This window comes from Rousettus aegyptiacus, unplaced genomic scaffold (assembly GCF_014176215.1).
Source record: "Rousettus aegyptiacus isolate mRouAeg1 unplaced genomic scaffold, mRouAeg1.p scaffold_m13_p_3, whole genome shotgun sequence".
Classification (NCBI taxonomy): domain Eukaryota; kingdom Metazoa; phylum Chordata; class Mammalia; order Chiroptera; family Pteropodidae; genus Rousettus; species Rousettus aegyptiacus.
This window is the reverse complement of record NW_023416306.1, coordinates 171,953,486-171,981,458: the sequence shown is the minus strand read 5'-3', so window position 1 is coordinate 171,981,458 and position 27,973 is coordinate 171,953,486. Positions and strand designations below refer to the sequence as shown.

The 27,973-nt window shown below is 58.3% G+C and overlaps 1 protein-coding gene across 8 annotated transcripts in view; it reads right to left on the bottom strand.

Annotated features, from left to right (window-relative positions):
• Positions 1-27,973, bottom strand: part of PPP2R5C (protein phosphatase 2 regulatory subunit B'gamma) — a 104,011-nt gene that overhangs the window by 9,329 nt on the left and 66,709 nt on the right. For 4 of the 8 annotated variants that reach the window (XM_016165980.2, XM_016165983.2, XM_016165984.2 and 1 more), the window contains 11 exons: positions 27,502-27,701; positions 19,360-19,470; positions 18,259-18,351; positions 18,044-18,174; positions 15,359-15,418; positions 13,717-13,825; positions 12,510-12,563; positions 6,652-6,822; positions 5,869-5,996; positions 3,827-3,928; positions 2,267-2,339 (listed from right to left, as the gene is read on the bottom strand). In XM_016165980.2, coding sequence (XP_016021466.1) covers positions 2,267-2,339; positions 3,827-3,928; positions 5,869-5,996; positions 6,652-6,822; positions 12,510-12,563; positions 13,717-13,825; positions 15,359-15,418; positions 18,044-18,174; positions 18,259-18,351; positions 19,360-19,470; positions 27,502-27,701 — 1,232 coding nt within the window. Of the gene's footprint in view, positions 1-2,266; positions 2,340-3,826; positions 3,929-5,868; positions 5,997-6,651; positions 6,823-12,509; positions 12,564-13,716; positions 13,826-15,358; positions 15,419-18,043; positions 18,352-19,359; positions 19,471-27,501; positions 27,702-27,973 lie in introns of all 8 variants that reach the window. The other 4 variants (XM_036238236.1, XM_036238237.1, XM_036238238.1 and 1 more) reach the window with 1 other exon arrangement.

Sequence of the window (27,973 nt, the reverse complement as noted above, 5' to 3'; positions counted from 1 at the left end):
GAGCGACCGCCCGAAACGCTCCGAGATGCACATGGGCGGCCAGACTGCATTTCTGGGGGTCCGCCTTGCAAAAGGAAGCCGCGAAGTCAGCTCTCCAAGGCCCACATGACGCGGAGACCTGAGTTTCAAAACCTCAACTACCTCTGGTGCGGAAATGAGACAAACGGTATCATTTACATTTTGTTGTTGCACACGGCGAGCGGCAGTTAGAATTCAGAAAAGATTTTCTCTCGAGAGAATGAAAGGCAAGTACCAAGGCCCTAACGTCCAGCCCTGAGCGAGGAGCCATGAAGTATTTTCCGTTTCAGAGACACTGCACCGCGGACGGGGGCGTGCGGACGGGTTTGCTGGGGTCGCCACGCAGAGGGGAGGAGTCGGGACCGTGCTCAGGTCAGAGGTTACAGGCCACCGCCGCGAGCACACAGAGCCGGCATGGCCTCCACACTGGCGCTGTCGCCGAGACGTCTGTGCAGAGGATGGACAAAAGGCATGAAAGCGTGACCCGGGGAGACCGGAGGGCGAGGACGCCGGGCCCGGCCCCGCGCCTGGGCGCGGCCGCGGCGACTCCGCGTTCGCGCCGCGAAAGCTTTAAGCAACTCTTCATGAGGTTATTTCCACGTTCTGGGCGAAACGAACACAGCCCAGCCCTCTGATTCGTATGCGCCTTCTGCGTTTCTCAGGGGTGCCGTGCCTGGGTCCTTGACAATCCCAGCGGGGCCCTTCGTGCAGCCCGTCAGGCCGGGCCCCGCTGTGCCCGTCTGGCTGTACGGTTTTGCTGTGTGTTAAAGCAGGGGTCCCCCACCCCCAGGCCTCAGACTGGTACCGGTCCGTGGCCTGTTAGGAACCGGGCCACACAGCAGGAGGTGAGCGGCGGGTGAGCGAGCTGCTCCCCAGCTCCAGTGTCACCGCCTCAGCTCCAACTCAGAGCCTCAGGCGTTAGATTCTCACAGGAGCACCGGTCCCTGCTGCCACAAAGGTTGGGGGCCGCTGTTTAAAAACACCTGTCAATATTTTAACCTCACTTTCAACATACATCAATTCCACAGCTATCTACCTAAATTAAGTACTGTACAGTTTCATTGCATTTTAAAATGGCACTTCTACGTAGGAACATGGAATAAATACTGTTAGAAAAATGCTGGTTATTCATTTTAGGTAGAATCAAGGACATCAGTAAGAATGCCACCCCATTTTCCTATGGTTTAAGTCTGACTAGTTTTGGCGAAGGGAATACAATCAGTATGTTAGTACGTAGGTAAAACAGACACTTTTAACTCAGTAGTCACGTATCACTTTCCATTAAACGTCAGAGGCTGAAAAACCTACAGACCGACTTAGACAACAATTATTTATCTGCCCCTCTCATCAAAAGAAATAAGACTGCTTATGATGCGGTTCACCTTATTGAATCTATTAGGATTTTGCTGGTAGCTGAGCAGTTCTCCCCATAAAGGAAAATTGTTTCTTTCCTGGGGAGCTGGGGGAAAGCCTAAGAATTCTCAGTGTGGCAAAGATTCATGAAAATGATTTTCGATAAGTGACACTGTGATAACCGGCAAGAACCGTCCGCAGTGACCGCGCTCCAGCCACAGGGACCAGCGGACATAACGCTGAAGACCACGACTCAAACCCCCGGGTCCCGGCCACCCTGGGAGCCAGCCCGGGAGTCAGTACGGCACGGAACCCCGCTTCGGTGGCCGGCCTCACCGGAAGACCCCGCATCTGTGCCCACCTGCCGGGGCACTGGCCGCTGGCCAGGACGGGGACAGGGCGAGTTGCTAACGTGGCAGAGTCAGTCAGTTTTCAACAACAAAAAGCTCAGCCTACAGAAACCCAATTTTAGGAAAGAGGACATCAACTTTATACTGACTCTATTTCAAAATCTATTTAAAAAAAAAATTGATATTAGAAAGAAGGAAATACAGTTTGGGTACAGCATCTATGACGTTTGCAGAGAAAACAAATTACAATCTCGGCCTGAAATAGAGGCTGTGTTCTGTTCTCTTTTTACCACAGTACATCCTTAAGTTTTATATCTTATTCAAAAAGCAGAAGGAAAAAAAGCCAATTCTGTGGTAAAAACTTCTTGGGGCAAAATAAGTACTTGTACAAAAGTTGAAAATTATTTTTATTGCGGATGTTTTCATGTACAGCGTTAGTGACGCGATTCCTCTCCCGTCCCGTGACGAAGCTACGCGCCCGCCTTAAAGGACATTCAAGTGACAAACAGCCTAGACACCGCTGTGCCACGCTGAGGGTGCAGTACCTGGGGGTTTGCTTTGGCTAGATTCTCTATTTTAACCCATGCTTCTTCACGTTCTTTCATTTTTAGCTTCTCTCTGAAAAACAGTAAAGCGTCATCGGTGTTAGAGACACGAATCAAATGCGAGAAACGCTCGGGGCGCGCTGTGACCCCACGTGCCCGCCCCTTTCTGGTGTCGGGCCACAGGTCACGGTGGGGGTCACACACACGTGTGAGAAAAACGACCGAGACTCGGAGGAAAAGATTATAAAAACATGCTGGCACTTTAACCCGTCTGGGATTCGCGTTCCTAAGGCAGGTGGGGCAAGCATTCACTCCCCGCCTCCCCGAGGAGCGGCTTCTTCACGGGACGCGCACAGTTTTGACTACATGTCCGTGACGCTGAGATATCTGTGGCAGTGACGCTGTTCCACAGCGCAGAGGAACCCAGGCGAGAGAGCTGACCCCCCAACACTGACGGCCGAGGAAGGGGCCGTCTTCAGAGCCGGGAGGCCTGGGTTCTTGTCTGGTCCCTCTCTAATGGGTCATATGACCGGGACCCAGTTTTTCCGGTAAATCCGGAAATGCGCTTCACGATCTTTAAGGTCCCGCTCAGAAAGCCACGAGACTCCGTGAGAGAACACCGGCCACCAGAAGGGCCCAGCGCCCGGGCGTTTCGTGTCTGAGCAGGCACTCCGCGGAGCGGGTCGCGCCCGGGGGCGAGGGCTCCCTGAGGCCGGGGCGGCCCTTGCCTGCCTTGTCCACGGCCCCCCGCACGCTCTGGCCCCCTGCCTCGTGTTGCGCTGTCTTTTTCTTTGAAAGCAGCCATTGCGGCAAGGGTTTTGGCTTGTTTTGCTCACTGCTGTGCTCTCAGACCTGAGACAGGGCCTGGATGTAAGCAAACATACAGTGCAGAGAATGAGCCTGGCCGTCGGTCACGCATGCTGTAATCCGAACTACCTTCATTCAACTCGACCCGCCTTGGCCAGCTTCAGGTGACAGGCACAGAATAAAACCTGCCACTGGTTTATACTTGAGTCCGAAGATGTGATTTTAATAACGAATTAATCACATAATTACTAGCACAGCCTGGGGCCAGGGCGCCTTGTCACCTAGACTGTCCCTGGACAGACGCGGGCTCTGAAGGCCTGGCGGTGTGACGGCAGGGCCCTGGCTTTGCGCAGGACACGGGCCGGGCTGCAGAGAATGCCCACGGGCCGGAGGCCACCACACCGCACGGCGACGTGAAGTCTGGACTGACGGTGTAGACCCAACTCCGGCCGTACGGACGTGAAAAGTTACTGCATAGAACAGCCTTTACTGTCCCCAGGGAAATTCTGAAAGTTCAATTCTTGACGTTACACACACTTTTTGCAGAAACGATTCAACTAGTAGCATAACGGAGAAGACACCTAACTCTAAATACGCGTTCTTTGAAAATAAGTTACCATGACAAAGGTTTCATTTGCTTGCCAAGTATGAAAGGATTGGTTTTGCTTTCAAGGGAAGAGTCCCACCTTCGGTGAACGGGCAGGGGAGGTTCGCCCAGGGTCAGGGAGAGGAGGTTGCGAGGGGGCGACTCACTTCAGCTTCTCCGCTTTGAACTGCTGGGTGCAGTCGTCAAACAGCTTCTGGTTCATCTCCATGAACAGTTTCAGCGCGTTGTATATCAAGCCATGTATTGTCCTGTAAGCAAAGCTCTGTGTTGAAACCGGGGACTCGATCGCCGCCCTCCGCCTCCCCCGCCTCCGCCCACGGCGACCTCTGTCCCAGGCTATGCCGACAGCCCCACATTCCGCAGGTTTCCTAAGCGCCGCACTCAAAGGCTGCCACTTCCGAGCCCCTCGTCCGCTTCCGCGCGCCAGCCCTGCGGCCTGTCACGCACCCCCGGGGCCGCTCTTGCCTGAGTCCCCCCGGCCCTGCGGCTCACCGTCCTGGCTGACGGCGGCCAGGAGCCTCCCTGCTGGGAAACTGAATAGAAAACATTGAACACACACAATTAAGACAAACTTAATTATACAGAGGACGAAAACGGGAACATTTTATTTCCTGCAAGTGTCGGCTTCCTCTTGATCTTATTTGCGAGAACAGGACATCGGCCTCAACCATGCCGAGTGGTCTGGTGTCCAGCTCAGCTCCAGGCCCCAACGGGACAGGCCCAGCGGCTCTGCGGCCCCGTGCAGCCTCGCGGGGACCCGAGTCCCAGCTGCCACTGCGCAGCCGCAGAGGCGACCCCACGGGGCGGGCAGAGCCCGGCCGGCCCCCGAACACGGGCACTGATGAGACAGGAGTGACCCCAGCACCCCAGGCCCACAGCCAAACTCCCGAACCACGGCCACTTTCATTCACTTCGTAGAAAAATCGAAGCCATGTTTAGACCACACTCAAAAGAACACCTCTTTCTTTGCAGAGGGCAGGAGTCACGTCGTCACACACGGGAGCTGTGCCTAAACCCCGGGGCCTCTGTTGTCACCTGCTGGGGCCAGTAAAAAATCAGACGCTACAAAGAGGAGAGTGTGGGAAGCCGACAGGCGACGACCGGACCGCCGTGGGGTGGTCCCGGTGCCTGCCCTCAGCACCGGGTGACCGGTTCCTGGGTACGGTCTGGTGCTGAGACTCGACTCGACCCTAATCAAGCTTCACCACGAGGTGAAGGCCACCGCCGAGCGAGTGCTCCGTGCACGGGCGCGCCAGGGGACGCGGGGGGACGCAGGGGGACGCGGGGGTTCGGCTCCACAGCGCGCAGAGCGAGGGTCGCAGTAAAGCGAGCCGCAACGCCCCTGCTGGAGGGGGGTCCTGCCTTCGGTCTGCGGGACACGCGGCCGCGAAGGGCGCACGGCGGGTCATGCCCGCACACTGCCGCCCCCTCCCGCGGGCCCCACGGAACACCGAGGTGGGCGCCGACGTCCGCTCGGTCTCCAGGGGAGGAACGTGGCCGGGTGAGATCCGGCCCGCAGCGGGGCGCGCGCTGGCCCGGGACGCGGGAGGGGTGTGAGGGGGCGGGGGGCTGTGGGCCGGGGACCGCCGCCCGGCGTGTGACCGCAGGTCGGGCTGCGAGGTGGCGGGGCTACCGGGCCCCCCTCTGCTCCGCCCCTTCGAGGTCCGACTTAGCAGCTGTAATGCAGAAGATGGATAAAGCTCAGCCCCGACCCCACGTTTACGTAAACAACACGGGCGCCTGCTCTGCGTTCCACAGGGAGACGGCGGGACACCAAGGCCGGGGCCCGGATGGAGCCCGGCCCGCCCGCCCGAGGGGGGCGGAGGCCGCCGCGTGAGGTTCCCGCGGCTGTTTATGTCGCCTGCCCTGTAGGCAGTGAGCACAGCGGGGTGGTTCTCGGTCTCACCAGGGTGCGTGACGGCAGGACCCGAGGCCCCCCGAGAACAGGCGGCCGCCGCGCTGACGTGGGGCTGAGCCCCGAGACCCGCTGCTCTGGAGGGACCTCAGCGAGTGCGCGCGTGGGGGCCCGGGGCGGGGCTCAGGCCGCGGGCCGACGGCCCCCGAGCAGCCCGCGCCGCACCCCGCCGTTTAGCTGCTGTTCCGGCTCGGACTCCGGCCCTAACTGGCCGCCCGGGGAGCCGGCGGCGGATCCACGAGCGCGCGGGCGACGGCAGCCGGCATCCCTTACTTGTTCCAGTGGGTCTTCGAGTTGCGGTACAAGGACGGGAACATGATGGGCAGGATCTTGGCCGCGTTGTCGCTGATCAGGCTCATGATGTACTCGTTGTTCCAGTAGTACAGGGCCCGCTCCGCCACCTGGAAGACAGGGCGCGCACGCCGTGCGCACACCAGGTCAGCAGCCGCCACCCCGCTACGCGTGTGGGTCAGGCGTTAATTGTAAACGCCTCACGAACAAGGTGAAAGTCAAAAGGAGGGGTGGCCAGCTCCTCAGTGGAGGCGGAGCGGCCGAATAAGGCCACGCGGACGACCTCTGCGAGAGGCTTGAAGGGTTCAGAAGGAAATCGGGACAAGAAAGTCGAAAGTGACTTGACCAAGGCACCTTCTCAAGCAGGAATTTCGCAGTGACAAAAAGCAGGACTACTGACTGTTCCGAAAGGGAGAAGGGAGACAGATTCACAGGACGTCAGGAACGAGGGGCCTCACGGAGGGCGAGCTCAGAGCGGGGTGTTTTACCATCGCGACATCCGTGAATACTGATCAGCTGTGGAAAGCACGGCTTCGTGCATTCGGGAGCACGCCAAACAGTTTCACGGGGAAGCTGTCTCAGGCGACTCTCACTGAGAAATGTCCCCAGCGACCGGGACAAGAGACTAAAGCATAGTTTGCAGAATCAAAATCTCGGCATTTTATTTTGAACCACGATGAGCGCGAGAGCGTGACATTCCCCTCCGGGTGACGCGAGAAGCACAGGACCCACAGGAGGACCCGGCCCGCCCCGCCCCGGCCGTACCTGGAAGTGGGGGCTGGAGACACACTTGGCCAGCTGCCGGAAGAGCGGCTCCATGATCTTGACGAACTCCGACGGCTCGATCACGTCCAGGATCTCCTCCAGCTCGTTCAGGAACATCACTTCCTTTGGACTGTGAGTCTTTGGCCAGTATTTGAGAAGTGCCATCACCACCTGCAGAAGAAACGGCATGGCGTGACGTCCACGGCGCCCACGCCCGCGAGCTGAGCGCCCACTGCCCGGCAACGGGATAAGGTGGCGCTTTCTTCCTTGCAGGAGAAACAGGGATTTGGTCGATTAGCCCGTGGGCTTTTTTATAATTAGAGGAATAGGTCTAATTTTATATACTTTAGAATCACAATTTTCATTTACGGGACCCACACACTCTGATTAACCACCTTTTCAAGAGTCAGTTTTTTAAAAATAATACCAAAAAATAGGCAGTTAGGAGTTTAGGGAAGACCAATGGACAAACATAGAGCATGTGAATCATATACACGTTTTAGTGTATGAGTGGCCAGTTCTAAAATTGTTGCCAATATACACACGCACAATCGATTTCTTTCTCAAATTAATAATTTACATATGTTTATATACAAACATACATGCTGTGTGTATAGTGTATGAATATATAGTGTTTTCAATTGCACTAAAGTATATAAAAGAGACAGGAAATATGGGGACGTTATCAGCTCACACCACAGGGGGCAGCAGTGGGGCCTGGGCTCGGCCCACACTGCCCGCTGTGCGCGTGTGACTCAGGCTGGTCACCCACCACTCAGGGCCCTCATCAAAGACCGGGGGGCCCAGCAATCCCGCCCCCGGGGCCCCCGTGAGGACTGCCCCCCACGCAGCCATCTGAGGGCTGGCCCCACGGGGCCGCAGCTGGGTGCCCACCCAGACGGCACGTCGGGCCTGGCAGCAGCAGCCTCCTCGTTTGTGGGTGCTGGGGTTACGTTCCCTGCCCGAGTCGGGCAGGCAGAGAGCTCCTGCTGAGCACCCGTTGTTTATTCCTAGTTTTCAAGTTTCCCACAACTCCAGGAAATACTGTCCACCGGCATATCGGATTTGACCCCATGCAGACGAAGATTTCTCAAGCTTGCCTGTCTTAAGTCGAAAACAGCACGACAACCCAAGGCATTTCCGGGTCGGCGCGCGTGAGGGCCGCATGTGGACTTGCGTGTGACCGGACGGCTGCCACCGCTGCCCCGGAGCAGGGGCCCGGCCTCTGAAGTCGGCCCCCGGCCGCCCGCACCGGGGCTGCGGCGCGAGTCGCCGGCTCGCGTGGACTGGCCGGCGGTTCCCGTCACCAGCCACCTCCAGCCCCGCGGGTCAGCCCAACGCGAATCTTAGCATTTTATTTTGCTAAGCGGACTGGCCTTTTAGTCACCACCGGCTAAGCAGCTCGGTGGTTTCTGAGCGACGCCCACTTAGAACGATCGTTTTGATGCTTCTGGAAAACCTTCCATACTACACTTTGTAAAATCCCGAAATTTATAAAAAAGAGTTTCTTGTGATGACGCCTGATATAAAAATCTACAACACGACTGACTTCGAGAGGAATTACTTTTTAAAAACGCACCATTCAATGACTCCCCTCCTGCTTTTGTGCTCAGAGGATGTTAACGGACGTTTCCCGAGTTCCCAGCACCCCCCGCGCGTGTGAGAACCGCGGCCCGGGCCCGACTCCTCGCCGCCGGATGAACGGAACCTTGCAGCAGAAACCCATGAACGTGCGACTGCAGGGCCAGCTGACGGAGCCGTCAGCGTCGTTGGAAAAGGTTTCACTTCCGGAGCCGGAGGCACGAGCGGGACCGGCTCCTCCGGTGATGCGGAGCAGCCTCGGAGCAGAGCGCTAACCGGCTGTTTCGGAAGGTGACGGCGAGTGCGGAGGGGTGTCTGCCCGGGACGCCGAGCCCCGGTGACGAAGGCCGCTCGCTGCCGGGAGCGCTCCGAGAACTGGCCTTTCCCCCGAATCTCTGGCGAGGACAGGCAAACCCAGGCGCGTGCGGCGGCCCCGCCGGGCGCCCTGGGGTGTGGTGGCCGCCCCCCACAGTCCTGGCAAGCCAGGGCCAGGGCAGTTCCCACCAGGCCGCGCAGTCGCGCTGATCGGCCTGGGAGACGGACAGGTGGGCAGAAAGGAGCGGGCTTCGGTCCTTCCCACGACGGAGCCGTGTTCAGTGCGCCCAGCGAGCTTTCAGGCCCCGTGTGCGGTGCAAATGGAGAACGTTAATTACAGACCACGAACGGGAGCGCCGGGCGCCCCCAAACAGCCCCCCCTTGACAGAGCCTCGAGCCTGGACACAGCGGACCGCGGGCGCGCGCTCGGCGTCCTTCCCGGGGCCTGCACATCGCCGTAGCACCGACGAGCTTCCCACGCCGAGCGCGACGCCGCGGCCTGTGTGTCTGGTGAGGCGTGAACTTCAGAAGCGGGGACTGGCCGAGGCAGGGCGCCGAACATGTCTGACGTGCGGGGACCTAAATCCGCCTCCCACAGTCGAGCAGGCACCGTCGTCACCACCTGTGCCGAGGGAATTAAGCAGCGATGCCGGGCGCGGACGCTGGGCTCCGGCGCGGGGGCCTGGCGCGTCCTGTGCGCCTGCCAAGCCAGGCTTCTGTCGGCTGCCGAAGACGGAGGGGCCCCGGGGCCAGCACGCCACCTCCGCCGCCTTCCGCACCGAGGGCCTCGCTCTCGCAGGGTTCCACCGCCTCTCTCGGCGGGAATTAAAAGCACTTATTAACTTTATCAGCTTTCACGTCACTTCTAGGCGAGAGGGAACTTATCGGACCCCGCTTCCTGAGTCTCGCTGAGCAGGACGAGGGGGGCCGACGGGCTGTGCCGGGGGGCTTGGTGGCAGCAGCCGGAGTCAGGGGGAAACACGGTGTGACTTCTTTAGCCACTGGAGAGAATATGGAAACGTGCACAAAGGAAAACCAATGAAACGAAGGCTTTGCAGACTCTCTCCTTCCATATTTTTCTTTGCCTTTTTGTTTTTGAAAAAGAGTGGGGGTGTGTTAGAATTTCTTTCCATGTTACTTTCGCCAGTAAAAACTCTCACCCGCGGTCTGAAGAAGACGTTCACATAGAAGAATTCAAATTAGGATGTGTCGCCACCGAGGAAAAGTTATTATAAAAGGCTGTTTTATTCTCAGTGCCATCTCATTTCTCTTTCCCTACCTAAACACGTCTTCGGTTTACTTAAGAAGGATAAAAATAACACATCTTCACTCTAAGCTGGAGCACATACTTCGTTTGATATTGCAGTCTGATATGATTTGGTTCACCTCCTTGGGAGCTTCCAGAATCCCGGCCGGGGCTGTGAGGGGACCCCGGGGCGCGGAGAGAGCAGGAAGGGGCGCCCCGCAAGGGCTGCCCCAGCATCTCTGCAGGCAGCCGCTCGGCGACGCGCTCGGGAGCGGTCCTCAGTCCGTGCAGGACCGCATCTGCCTACACACAGCATTCAGGGGCTTAAAACAGCAGAGATCAGAAGCCGGTTCCACTCGGGGATAGTGTTCAGCCTTTCTCACGTATCTTCACCACGCAAATCACGACCTCACAAGAAAACCGCGAAAGACTGCGGGACAGACAGAAAAGAGCCGGGAATCACAGTCTTTACCTTTCCTATTCCATCGGTAACTTTAAAAAGAATGCTCAGACATTTAAATGGGTACCTGCTACTTTGTTTTTCAATAGTAAAAAACCACCCAATTAAAAAAACGGTCACGTGTATACTAGACAGGGATACACGTCTTTCTAATTGTTTATGATAGCGAAAGAAAAAACGCTGAAACCACTTACATGTTTACTGACAAAGCGGTGGATAAACTGGAGGATGTTCACGTGATATGAAGTCTTAAATAATAAAAAGGAAACACAGAGAGTCTTTATTCACCGCAGTCTCTCCTGGAAGCACCGGCTCTGATCGGAGGTGCAGAGTCACCGAGAGGCTCGGAGGGAACCGAGAGCCTCACAGACCAGACTGCGGGCCGAGACCAGCCCGGTGGGACCCGGCGGGGACCGGAACGCGGCCTGACGGTGGCCGTGCCATCACTCGGCCAGCGACGCCCTCCCCGGCGGCCCAGCACTGCAGTGACGGGAACCAGAACTCCGCCACCGGACGCTGCCCTGGGATGTTGATTTTACGCTGTTTATCAAGAAATACATTAGAAAGAACCTCTGACCCTCCCTAGTTTTCCTGCCCTAGTGATGCAGACAGAAGAACCTGCCTCAGGAAGCGGCTCTTAGGAAGTTCGCCTAATCTGAGTTAAGCGCGGTGAATAAGACGGCTTCGGGCGGGGCCTTGGCTGGAGCCGCCCAGAGTGCCGGCCGGCTGCCCCGTTCTCACTTCCACCCCCACAGCTCATTTGTCCAAAAACGTCACATACACCCCACGTCGCCTCACTGTCTTCGGATTTTCATGCTGATGTGAATCCCCCATGTGCATGCACTAAAATTTTGATTTTCTCTTGTTAAAAAAATGGGCAAGGGATTTAAAGATACTTCTCCCAAGGAAACACACAAACGTGTGCGTTTTCAACATGCGCACGAAGATGCCCAACGTCATTAGCCGTCAGTGACCAGAACCCACAATGAGACACCACCCCACGCTCGCCAGGGCGGCTACGGGGGAAGGTGGGAAGTAACAGGTGCCGGCGAGGTCGCGGAGACGCCGGGAGGCGCGCCCGCGGCGGGAGACCGCTCGGCAGCTCCGCAAGGGCCAGACAGAGAATCGCCGCAGGGCCCGGCAAGCCCGCCGCCGAGACGTGTTCACAGCGGCCGGGACGTGGCACCGACGGGGCCCGGCTGGCGAGTGGCCGAACCAGCGTGGTCTGCACGGTGGACGCGACGACCCGGCCGCGGCGAGGGAGGGGGTGCTGACGGACCGAGGACACGGACGAGCCCCGGGGGCACCGAGCGGAGGGGCCAGCCAAGGACGAGCCCGGCCTGTGACCCCGCGGCAGGCAAGGCAAGGCTCAGAAAGCAGGTGAGAGGCCGCCAGGGGGGTCGGCATTCCTACGCAGTGGGTACAGAGTTTGGGTAACAGTGACGCTTGCACGACTTTGTGAATGTATTTAATGCCACTGGATTGCACGCTTAAAATGGCAGACTTTTATGTTATGCATAATTTACCACAATGTAAACAGTTAATAACATAACATATCCAAACCCAACGGATCGTATGTATTAAATGGGTGAATTGTAGGGTGTGTGAATTACAGCTTTTTAATGAAGCCGTTAAAAACGTGTGTCCAAACTCCCCCACGGGCACCGGACACACCCGACTGTCGATCTAGGCCGCGACAGCTTCGGTGCTTCTAAAGAAGATACAACGCCAGAGACGTGGACCTCTGAAGACTCGTGGCAGCAGCGGGACCCCCACCGCGCGCTGGCCGGGGAGCAGGTCCCGGGCGGGGAGAGCGGGTCCCGGGCGGGGAGAGCCCCCCGTGCGACGGCACTTCGGGGCCTCGGCACCGCCGCTCCGACCCAGGCCGGCGAGGGATGCGGCCCGAGGAGCCGTGACGGCGTCAAACGCGCTCGGCTTAGTGGCGACGCCTCCCCCTCCCCCGACCGTGCTTGGCCCCCGAAGGAGCGAAGCGCAGCGAGGGGTGAGACGGGACATAAGACGCAACGGAGGGGCCTGCGCCCCCGGACGAGGCCTACGGCGGGCGCGCGGGCTGAGCGGCGTCACGGGGCGAGGCTCACGCGCGGGCTGAGCGGCGTCACGGGGCGAGGCTCACGCGCGGGCTGAGCGGCGTCACGGGGCGAGGCTCACGCGCGGGCTGAGCGGCGTCACGGGGCGAGGCTCACGCGCGGGACCCGCACGCCGCGTCACGGGGCGCCGGCCCGAGCGGGTACTTACCGGTTCGGTGAGGGTGCTGTCCTTTTCTAGAAACTGGACTACACAGTATGCCAGCTAAAAAGCAAAAGAAGAAGAAGCGTGAACACTCCCTCCAGACGTGACACGCTGCTGCCTCCGGTGCCTCCTGCCCTTGCTGAGACGCCGGTCAGATGTGATCAGGTGCTGCCCGCCCCCCCCACGGGGCCCCTGGCGGGCGGGTGTGACTGGTCTGCCCAGGGCCCGCCACCGGCTCTGAGTGTGACAGTTGGTGGGGGGGGGTGGCCCAGGACAGACCATTCTCCTCATTGATTGTGGCAGACACACAGAAAGCTCAAAAAACTGGGGAACTGTCTTTGGGACCAACAAGTCAGCCAGGTTTGGGGTCTTCCGGAGCCTGTAATGGACAAGCGATCCGACAGCTGGGAAACCAAAGCAAAGCCTCGTTCCATCTTAAGTCTAGAAACCATCAATTTCTAATACAGAACGATTAACACGATAGTGACCGGGCTGGGAATAAAGATCTTACCAGTTAACAGCAATCAGAGAAAAAACTAAGCCAATCACTTCCCAGGAAGCCGGGGTCATTAGAAGCACACGAAGCGACAGCTGCCCTTGAACAACGCTGGGGCCGGGACGCTGGCTGCCCGTGTGGTCGGCAGTCCACGTACGGCTTAGGGCAGGCCCCCCGCCCCCAGCTGACCCTTGGACAACGTGGGTTTGAACTGTGGGTCAGCTGAAAAGTTCCACGGATGAGCGGACCCACAGTTCACACCGCGACGCCCGTGGGTGGACTGTGCCTCCTGCAGTTTACCCCCCAAATCTTCCGCGTGTCCGGCCCGCGGATCCGCGCAGCTGAGATGAGATGCCGCGGCTTCGGAGCAAAGCCACGGACGTCCCGGCTTTCCTCCCCGAGGGGCTGGAGTTTAAATCCTGCTCCAGCAGCCTTCCTCCGGGAAGTCCTCCTCAGCGCTGCTCACCACGCTACGCACGCCCTTCTCTATGCTGGAAACCGAGTTTGAAATTCTCCATTCCTGAGATTTTTCTGATCTTAAAAGGAATTTCTTCCCCCTCTCATCCTCTCTGTCATCACCAGACCGTGATGGCGAAGCCAACAACATGCTAAGGACAACGCCCGCCCCCCGCTGGAGGCCGGGCTGGCTTCCCCAGAGGGCGCGCTCCGTGAGGACCGCGTGCTGGCGAGCCGCCCGCCCCGCCGGGAGCGCCCTACCTGGGGGTGGTAGACGCTCAGGGACTTCACTTTGTGCAGAGGCAGCAACACCTTCAGTAAGAAGATCTTGTGCTCTTCTTTCAGCGGTAAGGCAAACCCGTTGATTATGCTGCGGGAACAGAGCTCAGGTGAGGCTGAGTATGTGCGGATTCCAGGTTTCAAAAAACCTCGCTGGTTCTCGTTCCGTTTTTGTTTTCGGCATGAAAACCAGCAAGCAAAAAAATTTTTTTTTTCAGAAAGAAGGAGAGTATTAGCAGAAATTAAAAAGAAAATTAATTATCGTCAGGGAAGCATAGTCATTGTTATCTTTGTAACTACAGGATGATTTCTAAATTCTGGGTTTAGAGGGTGTTGCCCAGGACAGAAGGTGTCCCTGGGGGCGAGACTTCCTTCCTTGGGCCACGAAGGCCGGGCAGCTCGGGTGGCACCCGGCTCCAGTGCCGCCCACAGCCTGCACCCTCCCTGGGCCTTCAACCAGCTTCAGGAGTTCGCTTTCCGGGGAAGTTCTAGCTCGTGATTCTAATCCTGGCGGAAGGGGAGCCTGAGTGTACGCGACGGGCTGTGGGGGCACATCAGCAGGAGCCTGCTCCCTTCCGCGGAGGAGGGGACCTCGCTTGTCACCTGAAAGCTGAAGTTCCTGTCTCTAACGTCGAGCAGGTAAACGTCACCGAGAGTTACAGAGGCACCTGAAGCGATTTCTAAATGTCCCCCCATCATTTATGAATCCCGGGGACCCGGCACGGCAGGCTGGGTTAGTCTAAAGCGGCCATCGGGGACAATATGCTTACTGAAACCCTCGAGATCAAACCCCTGTTCTGGAAAGGTGAGACAGCGCGTCCCGGCCGTGGGAGGGGAGCCGCGTCCAGCACTAGATGCTGCGGACCACACGCCCAGCCCCGTGATGGCCAGGGAGGTGGCCATAACCACCTCCCCACTCACAGAAGGAAACAGAGGCCAACGGTGGTGAGTAACGTGCCCAAGGCCGGATGACTGGTCACGGACGCCCCCAGAACCACCCCCAGGAAAGGCACGGAGCCCGAGCAGCTCTGGGCAGCCGCGGGTCGCCGGGTCTGACAGAAAATCTACAGTCGTTAAAAAAATGATAGCAGGCAAGAACTTCACTTGGATGAAGATAGAAATTTTCGAAATGTTCATTGTTTTATAAGTGTACGTGTGACAATCTATAAAATCAAAGCCATCTGAAATATTAGCACCACTCACTCGATCTCTCAAACGTAGAATAAATGATCTATTCTTCTAAGTGTCAAATGTAAACCTTAAAGTAACTCCTTTCAACACTGCTCTTGAGGATGTAACTGAATCGTGTTTCCACAGAGATGCCGCTGGGGCAGATGAGGTGGAGTCCGCACACGGACCGCACAACTAGATGTGAGTGTGATTCAGCGCGTTCTGACCCAGGAGCTCACCGGCCCCCTCCACCCCGTGAGGCCTCACTCCGGTTCTTCTGCAGGGCGGTTCGAGTCGCCTTGCTGCTTTGGGTGTGTGTGTGTGTGTGTGTGTGTGTGTGTGTGCACGCGCACGTGTGCGTGTGTGTGCGTGTGTGCGCGCGGCTGAACCAGGGAGAGGATCATGCGGCATCAGCTCCATCGAAAGCCACTTGCTCCCAGTAACACGGACTTACCTTCCCAGTATCTCCAGTAACTCTGCTATGCCATTGTGATGCTCTGTTTCATAAATAAACCTAGAAAAAGCAATAAGTCGTTTAGAATTAGTGAACTAACAGCTGGAAAGACGAAAAGCCCCTGAGTGAGAACACGGTGCTGTGGGGAGGAAAATCGCGCAGCCGGGCGACAATGCGCATGCCCGTTTGCGAGAACCACCCGGGGGCTCTGCTCCCGGTCACTACAGAAAGTCTTCAGGGCCGGGGCGTCTAAACGCCCGCAGGGCAGGCGGGCTCAAAACCTGCGCCCGCCCAACGTTTTATTTTGAAAGTCGTCAAACAGAAAAAAAAGCCGGAAGAGCTTCAGCCGCGCGGACCCGGCAGAGCAGCCTCTGCGGTTCGCGCTGTCGGATTGCCCGGCGCCTGTCCCTCTGTCCATCACTCCACCTCGCGTCAGGCCGCGTTTCCACGGAAGTGGCCGTCTCGCTCAGCCGTCGAGCCTCCTGCGGCAGCACCGTCTCCGCGAGGGCGGGAGGGCCCGCTTCCCCGCTTCCCCGCTGACACCCCGCCTCTCCCCTGCTCTGCTCCCCGGGCCCTGCGCCACCCTGAGGACTGAGACCCCTGCGGGGACCGAGCCCAGCATCAGTCTGTGGAAACACGTCTGTCGAGTCAATGGGGGACAATGAGAGGCACAGTGACATGAAACGGGAAGACGTCCTCTCCCGCGAAGGACTTCCTCCTGCCCCCGCCCCGCCCGCCGGGCGCTGGTCTAAGCCACGGCGCAGGGCGCGCTCCGCCTGAAGTGAGCGGGGTGTCCGAAACCGGTTCCGCCCAGCCGACGAAAATCATGGGTTTAGAGGCAGCTCAAAGCCAAGTCAGCGGTGAAAACACGTGACTCTGAAACCACGCGGCGGCCGTCTGGAGCCCAGCGGGGCCGTTTCACACCCGGGCCCGGGTCTTACGTGTCTGTGCTCCCCACCGACCAGAGTTCCCCGAGGGGCTGGTGCCTGCCCGGGCCCCGGGGGCGCACGTCTGCGGGTTTTTAACACGGCGTGGGCAGGGGGAGAACTCGCTGCGCCAGAACGAAGGTCTGCGACTTGCAGCGGGCGGCGGGCAACCGGCGGGCAGAGCCGGACGCCGGCCGGGCCCACACCGAGCATGCAGACCAGCAGCGCACGGCCAGGAAGCACGGCGGTGCGTCCGGCCCGGGCTCCGCCGCGCACCCAGGGTGCGGGGCCCAGAGGGTTCTAGGGGACGCCACACGCACACTGGAAGGCTGTACCCCGAAATGCCACCGGAGCGTGAAGTCAAGGGAGAGGCCTGGACCCCGATGACCGCAGACGTGCGGGACGGAGAGACTTCAAGGACGGGGTCGGCCGCCGGGGCCAGGCTGGTGAGGACGAGGAGCTGCGGATGGAACCCCCGGGAGGGCCGCGTCTCGGCCGTGGGATCTTCTCGTCTGCCCTCCTGCCTCAGCCCTTTCCCCTCCCTGCTCAGTCGCGGTGACCAAGGACGGACATGCCCGGCCGCCCGGCCTCCGTGGGGCGCCCGCCCCAGGGCAAGGGCCCTGCAGCCGCCCCGCCCTTGCCACAGAGCGACCTGCACACTCCCTCGGGCCGTCCCGGAGTCGGGGCCTTCGGGGCGAGCCTTTCTGGGCCAGAATTCACAGAGTGCACTGCTCGTTTCGCGAGCTGTCCGGGGACAGATAAGAAGCTACACTAACTGTTTCCTCCATCGATGTTCATTCGGTGCCACCGTGGCTGGGCACGAGGCTGGCACTGCGGTCGTGCGATAGGGCGGCTGACGCGGTCCCTGTCCCCACAGGGAGAGGGGACCCGTGCGCCAGGCCAGCGGGGCGGCCCGGGCACGGGGATGTTTCTAGGGCCTGGGGGGTTGCAGAGAAGGGGCAGTGGGAGAGAACGCGGTGGAGGGTCCCCTGAGGCCGCCCGGTGCCGGTGTGGACGGGGCCGCGGGCGGACGGCGAGGACGGCCGGCCCGGGCCTGCGGGACCCCGAGGGCCATGCCCAGCACCCAGCACCCGTGCACCCAAAGGGTGTGAGTCCCTGTGCGACTCAGGCCGCTGGAGGGAGAAGGGGCGGGGGAGGGGCGGGGAGGAGGGCTGAGCGAGGGGCCCGGGGCGAGGTGAGCGCCGCGCGCTGCCTTCCCTCGGGAGCCGTGGGGCTGTGGCCTCCTCCACGCAACCCAGAGGGGGCCGCTTCTGCGACCGGGCTCCCAGCCTGCCCTGCCCCACGGTGCTGCCGGCCCGGGAGCGCCCGTGACCGCCGCGAGCTGCCCAGCCGCCTGGCCCCGGCGCGGGGGGCGTCCCCAAGCCGCCGACGTGCGTCAGGTCTCCCGGGGTGCAGAGGTTCCCGCCACCGAGACGCGGGGAGAAGGACGGGACGTGCAGAGAAAGGAACGGCCAGCTGTGGGCACGTCGATCCGCCCACGTTCCAGGGGGAGCCGCACCTGGGGTCCCTGGACGTTTCAGCAAGAACTGAAACGAAGGACGTGCGGGGACGTGCTGGCCAGCAACCCCAGCCCCGCAGACGCGGTGTGGGCCGGGCCGCCCGTGCGCGCCAGGCGGGATGCGCGGAAGAGCCACCACTGCTCCTGGTCACTCGTCACGGGACGACGGGGTCGGGAGCGTCACGGGGGGAAGCGAGCGTCCCCGTGCAGGGGAGGAAGGGCACCCACGTGCCGACTTACCTATAAAATATATTATTTATCTGTTTTCTGATGTAAGCTCTTAAGCCTAAGAATTTCCCATAGATTCTGTGAAGGGTCGTTTTAAGAAAATCTCTCTCTCGGGGATCTTCGCTGTCAAAGAGCTCTAAAAGCTGCAAGAAGAAAAAGACACTCAGAGGCCTGGCACTCTCTCTGCAAACCAGGGCTTCCGCGCGTCCAGCCCATGTGCGCCTTACCTGCAATACAAACTTCTGGTCGATATATTTCTTCGCTATATTAGGTTGGAAATCTGGAGACTCTAAAAATCTTAAGAAAAATTCATAAACAAGCTAGGAAGAAAAAAAAAAACAGTGAGTCAAATAACACATTTTATGAAATGGAGATTAAAAATACACCATAAGTTGAAGCTTTGCAAATATTACCCCTAAAAAAAAAAGGCCACATATCTACAGAGCTAATGCCACATTACAAGGCTTAATCTAATTATAACCGATGACGGCAGCTGTCTCATTTAGCTGGGATTTTATCCTTACACGGCGTTTAAACAGACCGACGTGCCGACGTCACCAGCGCTAGGTCACACTGCTCAAGGCCAAGGCGCGCGGCGGCCACAAGGCGGGCTGCAACCAGACCCTGGGCGGGATCGGCAGCCTGTCGCCTACAAGTGTCCTGGAAGAGCCAGGCGGACAGCAAGCTGGGACCAGTGGGCGGGCAGGTCACGGACAGATGCAGTCAGCCTCCCCCTCACGAGTGGGGGGCACGTTGCCATGGTTACGCAGGTGTCCCTGCCGCCAAGGAGTGCAGCTCTCCCGTGCCGTCTGCGCCTGTCGGCTCTCTCCTAGGTTTCTCTCGCTCCTACGGAGGGCCTGGCCCTCCTGCACTAGCGACCCACCCCCCTTCACGCTGGTCTCAGCGCCTTCTCGAAGGAGTCCCGCCCGGTCAGCCTTCCACCTTCCGAATGCATTAGAGGAAGGCCCTCGTCAGCAGGTGAGCTTTGGGGCACACGGCAGGTGCACGTTAAATCTAAGTACCGAAAACCGGACGAGTCTGTGTAAGTCCCCCACGCCCGAACCAACAGCCGCCAGCAGCGTGGTCATTTCCATTAAAAACGTACTGACGATCCTGTAACTTTGCAGTTTATGCGAAGTATCTAAACATGAAAAGCCATTAAACGTTCTCTCTACCGTGAACACGCCATTCTTTTGTGCACAGTTTGCGAGGTCCATTCCGCTAACGATCAGAGGTCAACCTGCAACCAGCCGCTGGGGGGCCCTAGGGCCGGGGCACCTGCTCTGGGAAGCCCACCGACACCCACATTGCACCCCGGGGCGCCATACCTGCAGGTGAGGCCAGGCGGCTTCTAACGTTGGCTCGTCTTCCTCTGGGTCGAACTCTGCTCCCGTAGGGTTGGAGGAAGGCGGTAACGTTCGGAACATGTTAACTGCAAACTAAAATCCAGGACGTTAATAACATTCACGGAGAACATTGCGAAAAAACCTCAACCAATTCTAATGAGAGCTGCTTCCCGTGGCTACGCGGCCTGTTCTTGTTCTCAAAACTCAGCAGCAACGTGGGTCCCCAACGGACCCTGGGTCAGAACTAGCAGGGAACACCGCGGTGGACACGCGACCACCCAGAGGCCCACTGGACTCTGGGCTGTCAACTCTCCCAGACCGACAGCACCCACAGGTGCTGACGGGCAGAGACGCCTCCTAAGGCCTTCGTCATGTGCAGTGAGTGCAAAAGCAGGAACATTCCGTCTAAGAAAAGGGCGAGATTACGAAGGAAAGAGCAGAGATTGGGACTGAAAACGGCGAGAAATGGCCAAGGCCGCTCTGCGCCCGGACGCCCGGAGTGACGGCCAGGGGGTCTGTGCGCCCGGACGCCCGGTGTGATGGCCGGGGGGGCTCTGCCACTGACGAAGGCGGCAACGGTCCGGGCGGGATGGTGCTGGGGCTGGCGAGCGGGCGGCCAGAGGCCTGTTCCCAGAGCGGGGAGCAGGGCGGCGTGGACAGCCCGGCCGCGTGCCCAGGGCCCGTGTGGACTCAGAGAAGCGGCTCGGGAGGCAGAGGTGTCCCCGGGCGTGGACGACGCCCTCGCGGGACTCGCGCCCCCGTCCTCCGCCCCCCGCCTCTGCGTCGCCCTCGCCGGCACCCCAACCCCGGCGCCCCCTGTCGTCACGCTGACAGGGCAGACGTCCCCGTGGGCATCTGGGCTTCTTCGGGGCACAGGTGCCTTGTAACGCCCCTCGGTCGGCGCGAAAGGTCGGCTCTCTGAACAGCACGGTGTACCCGACAGTTCGTGAATTTAACATAAAAGCGCAGTTTTTCCATGTTGACTCGTAATCGCTTGTTCTTTCGTAGAAGTTTAACTATGACCGTTTACCTGACTGACTCTGCACTCGGCCAGTCGCAGACCTGGGCTCAGGCGAACGAACGGCTCTTCCGGGTGATGAAGAACAAGACGAGGCAGCGGCCCCCGTCCCGTCACCCCCCAAAGCACAACGTCGAAGCACCTGCCCCGAGACGCGAACTCCGACTCCGCGACGACGACCAGGGGGAGCAGCGCCCCGGGCCGGGGCACCCGCTGAGCGCCACCTCTGCACTGTTACCGAACCCCGAACCTTAGCATCGTCTTTCACGAAGAGCATGCTCTAAGTCGCCCGCTGCAGAAGCCCTGAGCGTCGGGCGTGCGTTCTCTGCTTCACGTGAGAGGAGCGGACGTGGAGAGTGACTGCCGCGGGGCGCGGGGCGCAGGGGGGCCGAGGCACGAAGAAATGGGGGGGACCCGACGAGGAGTCAACACACGTTTCGTAAAAGCACGGGGGACGCTCCTAACACCTGTGAGCAGGGGTCTGGACGAGGCCTCCCAGACGACGGGCGGTGAGGACCTGGGACCGGTACGTGGCCTGGCCTCAGTCACTGGTCCCAGGCCCCCAGGGGACGGGGCCGTGAGGGGACTCCCCTGGCACCCCGATCCCAAAGCCCACAGGAGACAAGGAGATGCTCACCTCCCGCCTCCCGCGCACGCGGACTCTGCCGACTAGGAAGCACCTGCTTTTATAGCTTTCCAGACACTTCTACTTTCAGCACTTAAAATTAGCCCTGCAGATGTCCTGCGAATTGCTAAATTTATTGAATTAGATGGAAGCCAAAATGGTCTGGGGAAGTGACATCGCGCAAGGGTCTCAGCATTCAGCAATGCCGCTCGGCCTTTCTACGCCTGCAACATCGTGCGGCCCAGGGGTAGGTGACGTTTAAGACATGAGGGGATTCACACTGAAGAACACTGACCACCTAATTTCAGAGGCGACGAGGCAAGCAAGGCCGATTAGTCGTTTTTTTGTTCAAAACCACGAGGGCTACGCTATGTTATTTATGCTGCCGTATTCACGTGAACAGGACTTATCAGATGAGTCCACCAAAGGCCAAGTCACGGCTCCTCCACACACGCTTCCTCTGTAGTAGAAACAACAGCTCTGAGAGTCAGGTTGCTAAGAGACACACATCTGGGGCAGCCCATCTACATTAATTTTTTAAATGTAAAATCGTATTTGGTTGTAAATGATACAATGATACTTTTCCTATGTTTTTGTATTTACTTCACTTATTATAGAATAAACACGCATTTCTTTTATAGTTTAAAAACATCAAACAAAATGAAGGGAAATGCTCTCGAAATAAGATGAGCAAATCTCTAAGAAATGGCTCACTGGCATTTAAAGTAGAAAAATCATTCTCTAGATTCCAAAAGGCACTGATGTTTTAATCTCCCCTTAGCTCGCTGCTGATGTCAGCGCCCATGTTACCATGACTCTGGTGAAACAGAAATAACTAGGCAGAACGGGGAGTGCAGGGTTTAGCTCATCACTTAAAGGAAACCTGCAGACGATGAGCGGCTTCGCCAGTTAACGCGCTACCTTCTTTAATTCAAAACATCGTTTCCCTCCCATCCCCTTACAGCCGAGTAATTTTTCCCAGAACACGCTGTATACCCCAGATATGAAAACGGAAGCGTCCCGCGTCAGCCCTTAAGTGAAGCTCGAGACAATCGTCACGGGACCTGGGTGTGAGTCCTCCCCCAGGGCCCAAGAGAAGTTCCTATGCCCTTAACAGAAAACGCTGGCTTGAGCCCTAAGCGTAGAAGAAAACTTGTTCACAAGCAACGGGGATGTCAAAGGATGAGATGAACTGTTTTTCCTGGAAACCCAACTCGGGCCTGGGAAGGGCAGCGTGCCTACGCACCACGCTGGAGACGTTGCTGTTTCTAAAAGAAGAACATACGGTCACTGATTTTTGACGATGACCGGTGTGGTACATGGTCACTATGAAAATTTTAAAAAATCACAAGAACGTAGCAGAAGGGGAAAACCGCGTAATGAGAGCCCTACGTGCCTGCCCTACACCCCTGCGGGGCACGGTCTCCCGGGCGGGCAGGCGGCGGGGCGGTCACTGCGCCTCGTTCTCCGTCCTCCACTTGCTGACCTGGCGCAGGACCCGGGCTAATCCTAGGGGGGCCGCCGTGGCCCGTCCGCCTCCCCGGCCCCTCTCCTGCTCTGCAGGCCTCACGGACCTGTGATGGGCTAAACCCTGCAGGTCTCCGGGACTGGTGACGCTCCCCGGGGGAACTAACGGGCCCGCGGAAGGTCGACTGTGAGGGGCACGAGGGGGCACGCGTCCCTCGCCCGGGGGTCAGGGAGCTGTCCCAGGCCCCGCGTGGTGCGCGGCTTCCGGAAAGCTCGAGAAGAGCCAGGGAACAGGGAAACGGTGCCGAGGCCCCGGGCACACTCCCCTGCTGGGCGCCGGCGAGGCCGGGCCCCGGGCCGCGCTCCTGCAGGACACGGGGCCTCAGCCTGGCTGGTCCTCGGACCCTCAAACCCCTGAGAACCCCTGAGGGCCCGGAGAGCTCTTGTTTGTGACAGTTACATCTGCTGGTATTGACTATTCTGGAAATTAGACCAGAGACATTTAAAAAGCATGAATTCCTTAGGAAATAATAAGCCTACTGTGTCTTAAAATAAACAACGTATTTTTATAAAAAAATAACTAATTTCGCATAACTAATATTAGTTATTTCATAAAAGAGCTCATATTAAAAAAAATATTTTCCCAAACGAAAACAGATTCGGTGAGAAGCGTGGCGTTTTTAACATTTTCGCAAATCTCTTGAACGTCCGGCTTCATAGAAAACAGCTGGCTTCCCATGTCTGCTTTCACGCTCAGAACGTCGGTTCGGCTGAAATCTGGGAAGAGGAATCTGTCTCCTGCAGACAGGGTGGAAGGGGGGTGAGGAAGAGCCCTTTCGGGTCACTGCGGACCTCTGGGACGTCACCCCACAGCCAGACGAGCAGCAGGTCAGGAAAGGCCGGCGTGTGGGGCCCCAGCCTGGTCAGCGGCCCCCCACCCGCCACACGGAAGGCCAGTGTGTCGCTCGCCTGCGGCTCTCTGGCCCGCGGGAGGTCTTGTGACGCATTCACTGCTCGCACACCGGCCGCCGGATCACGCAGCCCCTCCGGGGGCAGAGGCCGTGGCTCCGGGAAGCTCGCACGGGCCGACACAAACTTTCCAAAACTCAGATTTTCACCTGAAAGCTTGAATTCCATCACTGGCAACAAACGCTGCCAATTATTTTCCTTAAGGTGACATTCTCATTTCATTCATTTTTTGAGAAATGCCTGCTAAATATTCAAGTCTGAACAACCAATGTGTCCGTCAGTCATTCTTCAGGTAAAACTGCTACTCTGTGAAAAAAAGTGGCTACTTGGTTTTGCCATTAGTGTTTTAACTGTAAGAAAAATACCATTGCCTGAAAAACGGATTAACTAGATAATTTAATTGCAAAAAACAGATGGCTGGTTATATTTTTAAAATGGCTGAAATTAAGAGATGATGGAGTTACGTAATTCGGCCTGAGCACACAGATGCCAGGCGCTCCTCCCCCGGGGCACCGATGCCTCTTCTCACCCTCCCCTCCCGACCCTGTTTTGAATCTGGAAGATGAGAGGGGCAGGCCAGGTGATCTGGAAGGTTCTGCTAAAGTCTAGGGCTCAAGTCTATAATGCACAGCGAGACGGCGCTTCACAGCCACGAAAACGGCTGTCATCAGAAAGACGACCGCGTGTCGGGGAGGTCGGGGAGAAGCCGGAGCCCGCGCACGCTGTGGCGGGAACGCAGAGCAACGCGGCCGCCGGCCAGCGGCCTGGCGCTTCCAGCACGGCGCCTCGCCACGCGACCAGCCGTTCCACCCCCAGGGACACGCGCGGGAGGACTGAAAACACGTGTGCACACGCAGCCGGCACACGCACGCCCACAGCAGCACGACTCTCGACTGCCAAGCCGCGGAAACACCGCGCACCTCCACCGATGAGGACGGATCGGTCCAGCGCGGTGTGTAACCTGCGGGCGAGCGTCATTCAGCGATGGAAAGCGGCTCTGACACACGCCATGACACGGATAACGCGAGGAACCGTCACGCTCAGCGAAGGACGGCCGCAGACTCTCCGCGCCCACTCGAAGGAACTGTCCAGCGTAGGAGAACGCCCGGAGGCAGGAGGGACGCAGTGACTGTGGGTGGGCGAGGGGCAGTGTCCGGGGCGGTGCCCGGGGCGGTGTCCGGGGCAGCGCCCGGGTGAAGGAGGGACGCAGTGACTGCGGATGGGCGAGGGGCTGCTCTCAGGGGGTGAAAATGTCATAAAATCAGATGTGACAACAGCTGCATGATCTTCCGAGCATGTTACAAACGACTGAATTGCACATTTTAAATAAGTGAATTACATGTATGTGGATTCCCTCTCAACACATCTGTTAGAAAAAGCATAAAGTGGTCCAGTCTTATAGACAATGTAGTTAAAAGCATAAGGAGTATAATTCTTTAAAGCTTTGGATTCTTCGAAGTAAATGGAAATTAACGTTTCTAAAAATACCGACGAAACAGAACACAGACACACGCGCACATCACAGACACGCACACGGAGGGCCCGCGACTCCCGCCTGCCGCCGGTCCCGGCGCGGCGGGGCTGGCGGCCTCCTGCTGGACGCGCGAGTTCTGCAGCCACTCTACCTCTGCGACGCTCAGAAGCCCTGCCAGGCACCACCCGCGCCGCGCCCTTTCTTCCTCCAGATGCCTTCCGCCACCGCCCTCCGTCTACGGAACAGAGCGAGAGCCAGCGAAACCCAATGTCCTATCTGCCCCGCCCTCGTTCCCCGGAGAGTTCCGGAAGCCCCCGGGGGAAGGGGAAAGCTGTGCTCTCTCCTGCACCCCTGCTCCTCCGTCAGGAGAGAATGAACTGTCCTCTGCTCTCCCACGACACGGAAAGCCCCTCACACACACGCGTCTTCGTGGGACGCCCGGATCCGCCACGCACGAGGCCGCCCTCGGCACCTTCCTCCCTCCAGGTGGGCCCCCGGCCGTCCTGCACCTGTGTCCACCTGCCCCGGGGCGCTTTCCTTCCCAGCGTCACCTTGACCTAGTGACACACACTGGTCGCACCACTCGACGCCTGTCCCCCATGGCAGGGGCCGCTGTGGGGGGCCGGGGATCCCTCCCACACTCCGTCTCCTCCCCTGAGAGAGCGCCTGGCCCCCCTCGGCGGTGCGCAGGGCCTCTCTGCCAGGTGCTGTGGCCCAGAGGGCGCAGCGTCCAGCACCGGAGGCGGGCCCGAGTTTCAGGGTGGGGACAAGGTTAGGACAGCGAGGGAGTTTAGGGAGGACACGATTCTGACAGGAACGATTATTTAATCTGAAAGAGTCTTAAGGGCTTCAGGTCCCCTGCGTGGTTCTGGCAATGGCAGGCGAGAGCCTGGTGTGGGCAGGCGGGCGCAGGCCCGGGTCGGGGGCGGGCCGAGCGAAGTCTCGTCTGCAGACCTCCCTCTCGGGCTAAGAGTGGGACTCGGGGGCGGCTGGCAGCCGAGGCGCCTTAAAAACAGAGAAACCTTCCGTACGTGTGATTTAATATAGAATAAATTCATGTGCTTGTTAAGTTTAATATAATAATTTAAAAATAAAATTAACATATCATAAAAAGCATTTAAAGTCGATGGGGAAAACAGAGTATTCAATATATGACATAGGGACAAACGATTTTTCAATCGCTTTGGAAAGCAATAAAGTTCTGTGCCTATCCGGCGTCATAAAAAAAGGTTCCGGAAGAATGATAAAGGGTACTGAGAACAAAAAGTGATGACTGTCTTAGGATAAAATAGTAAGAGGTTTTTCTTTGTGACTCTAGGGTTCGGGAGGCCTTCCAAAGTGCCTGGAAGTTGAAATTAAGATGAGAAAACAGACGTTCCCCAATTCTCCTCGGTCGGAAAGGGTGGAGTGTTAGTGCCACCACCGCTCCGTGCACGTGTGGCCCGCGCCCGCTCCTCAGGCGTGACTTTGGGGGAGGAGCCTACCCGGTCCTCACAGCCCCAGGACGGCACACGCTGGTGAACGCTACACTTCAGAGTTAACGATAATGAAATAATCAAGTTGGTCTCAACTCCTGACACACCAGATTGTGAACTGCAAAAAGAATATGACTTGTGTCTTCTTTTTCCAAAACAAACATGCTAGAGTGAGAAATAAACATATTTTAGGTCAAGTCTAATCACTTCTGAAACACATGGGTCTAGGGAAAAAGCAGAACTTAAGGAGTCAATGAAAATCAGGATTTAACATTTTATGTTAAACAACACGGGCTCCCTACTAATTAGAGAGTACTAATTTTGAAGGCAGACAAAACGTCAACAATTCAAAAACACTCAACAGAAAACTGGAGTTCGGTGTCAAACGGTAAGAGTTTTAGTGGCACCTCAGGCATCGCCCGTTTCCAGGTCACAGTGAGACCGTGCAAAGGGCTTGGGAACCGGCTGTGACGTAGGAGACGGAAGGCGGCTGGGATTTGGGGGCTGAGTGAAACCAGCAACGCGCTAACTGAAGGGCGATCGAGTCGGTGTGTCCCGACACTGGCGCTGACCGGCGGAGGCCGGCTCAGCCAGTCAGGAGGGGCCGCCCTGCCTCCCGCTGACCGGCGGAGGCCGGCTCAGCCAATCAGGACGTCCTGTCCTCACCCTGGCTTGATCCCATCGCTATCTCCACTCCACCCTATGACTGGCATTTTCCTCTACGTGGACAACGTGTTCGTTTCTATGTTACGTACAGGCATTATTAGACTACTATACATGCTAAAAGAGAAAACAAGTTTAAAGAGAACAAGATAATAAGTGCAAATGAAAGTTCTAACACTTCTGCCCCATAGGGTGGTTGTGAAGACTGAATGAGTTAACATGTCCGCGGGTCCCCAGAAAGCCGCGCTCGTCCTCCCTGTGGTCACCGTGACCCAGGACGCGCGACGCGGACCTCCGTAACTGCCGCACGCTTGAAGGTGCAGGCACAGACTCCGAGACGGGGTCGCCGTCGTGGGAAGCGCCGGGCCAGGCGCGGACGCCTCGGGCCGGGCTGCGGCGCGGGGCGGGGCGGGCCGCAGGGGCACGCACTCACCATGTGCACTACTTCCGGGTAGATCGGCTCTGTGATCACGTTCCGATTATGGGTGATGTACTCTACCATCTCACTCAAAGCAGCTCGCTTCACTTCCTTCCACTTTAGGTCGCTGAGTGGGTCGGAAACAAAGTCAAAGAGGACACAACACTGACGTAACTTCTGGATGAAGAGCTTCTCTTGATCGGCAGGAGGAACATCTGGAAGGCAGAAAGCAAAGCACGGTGATCGCACCCCGCCAAACCCCGAATTCCTGCGCCGCACCTCACGGCCGCCGCCGTCCTTATTTCACACCAACGAACTCTCCCTTAACGAAGGAGGAAAGGGGAAAACGGCAGTCACTGCTCCGATCACGCGCTTCGCGTGACGAAGCTTCCACGCACCTCGCCCCTGAACCCGGGTCCGGAGTGCGGCTCGGAATAAACCCCTCCCGAAGCTTTCACGCGACAGGGAGCGTCTGAGCGCCCGCTGT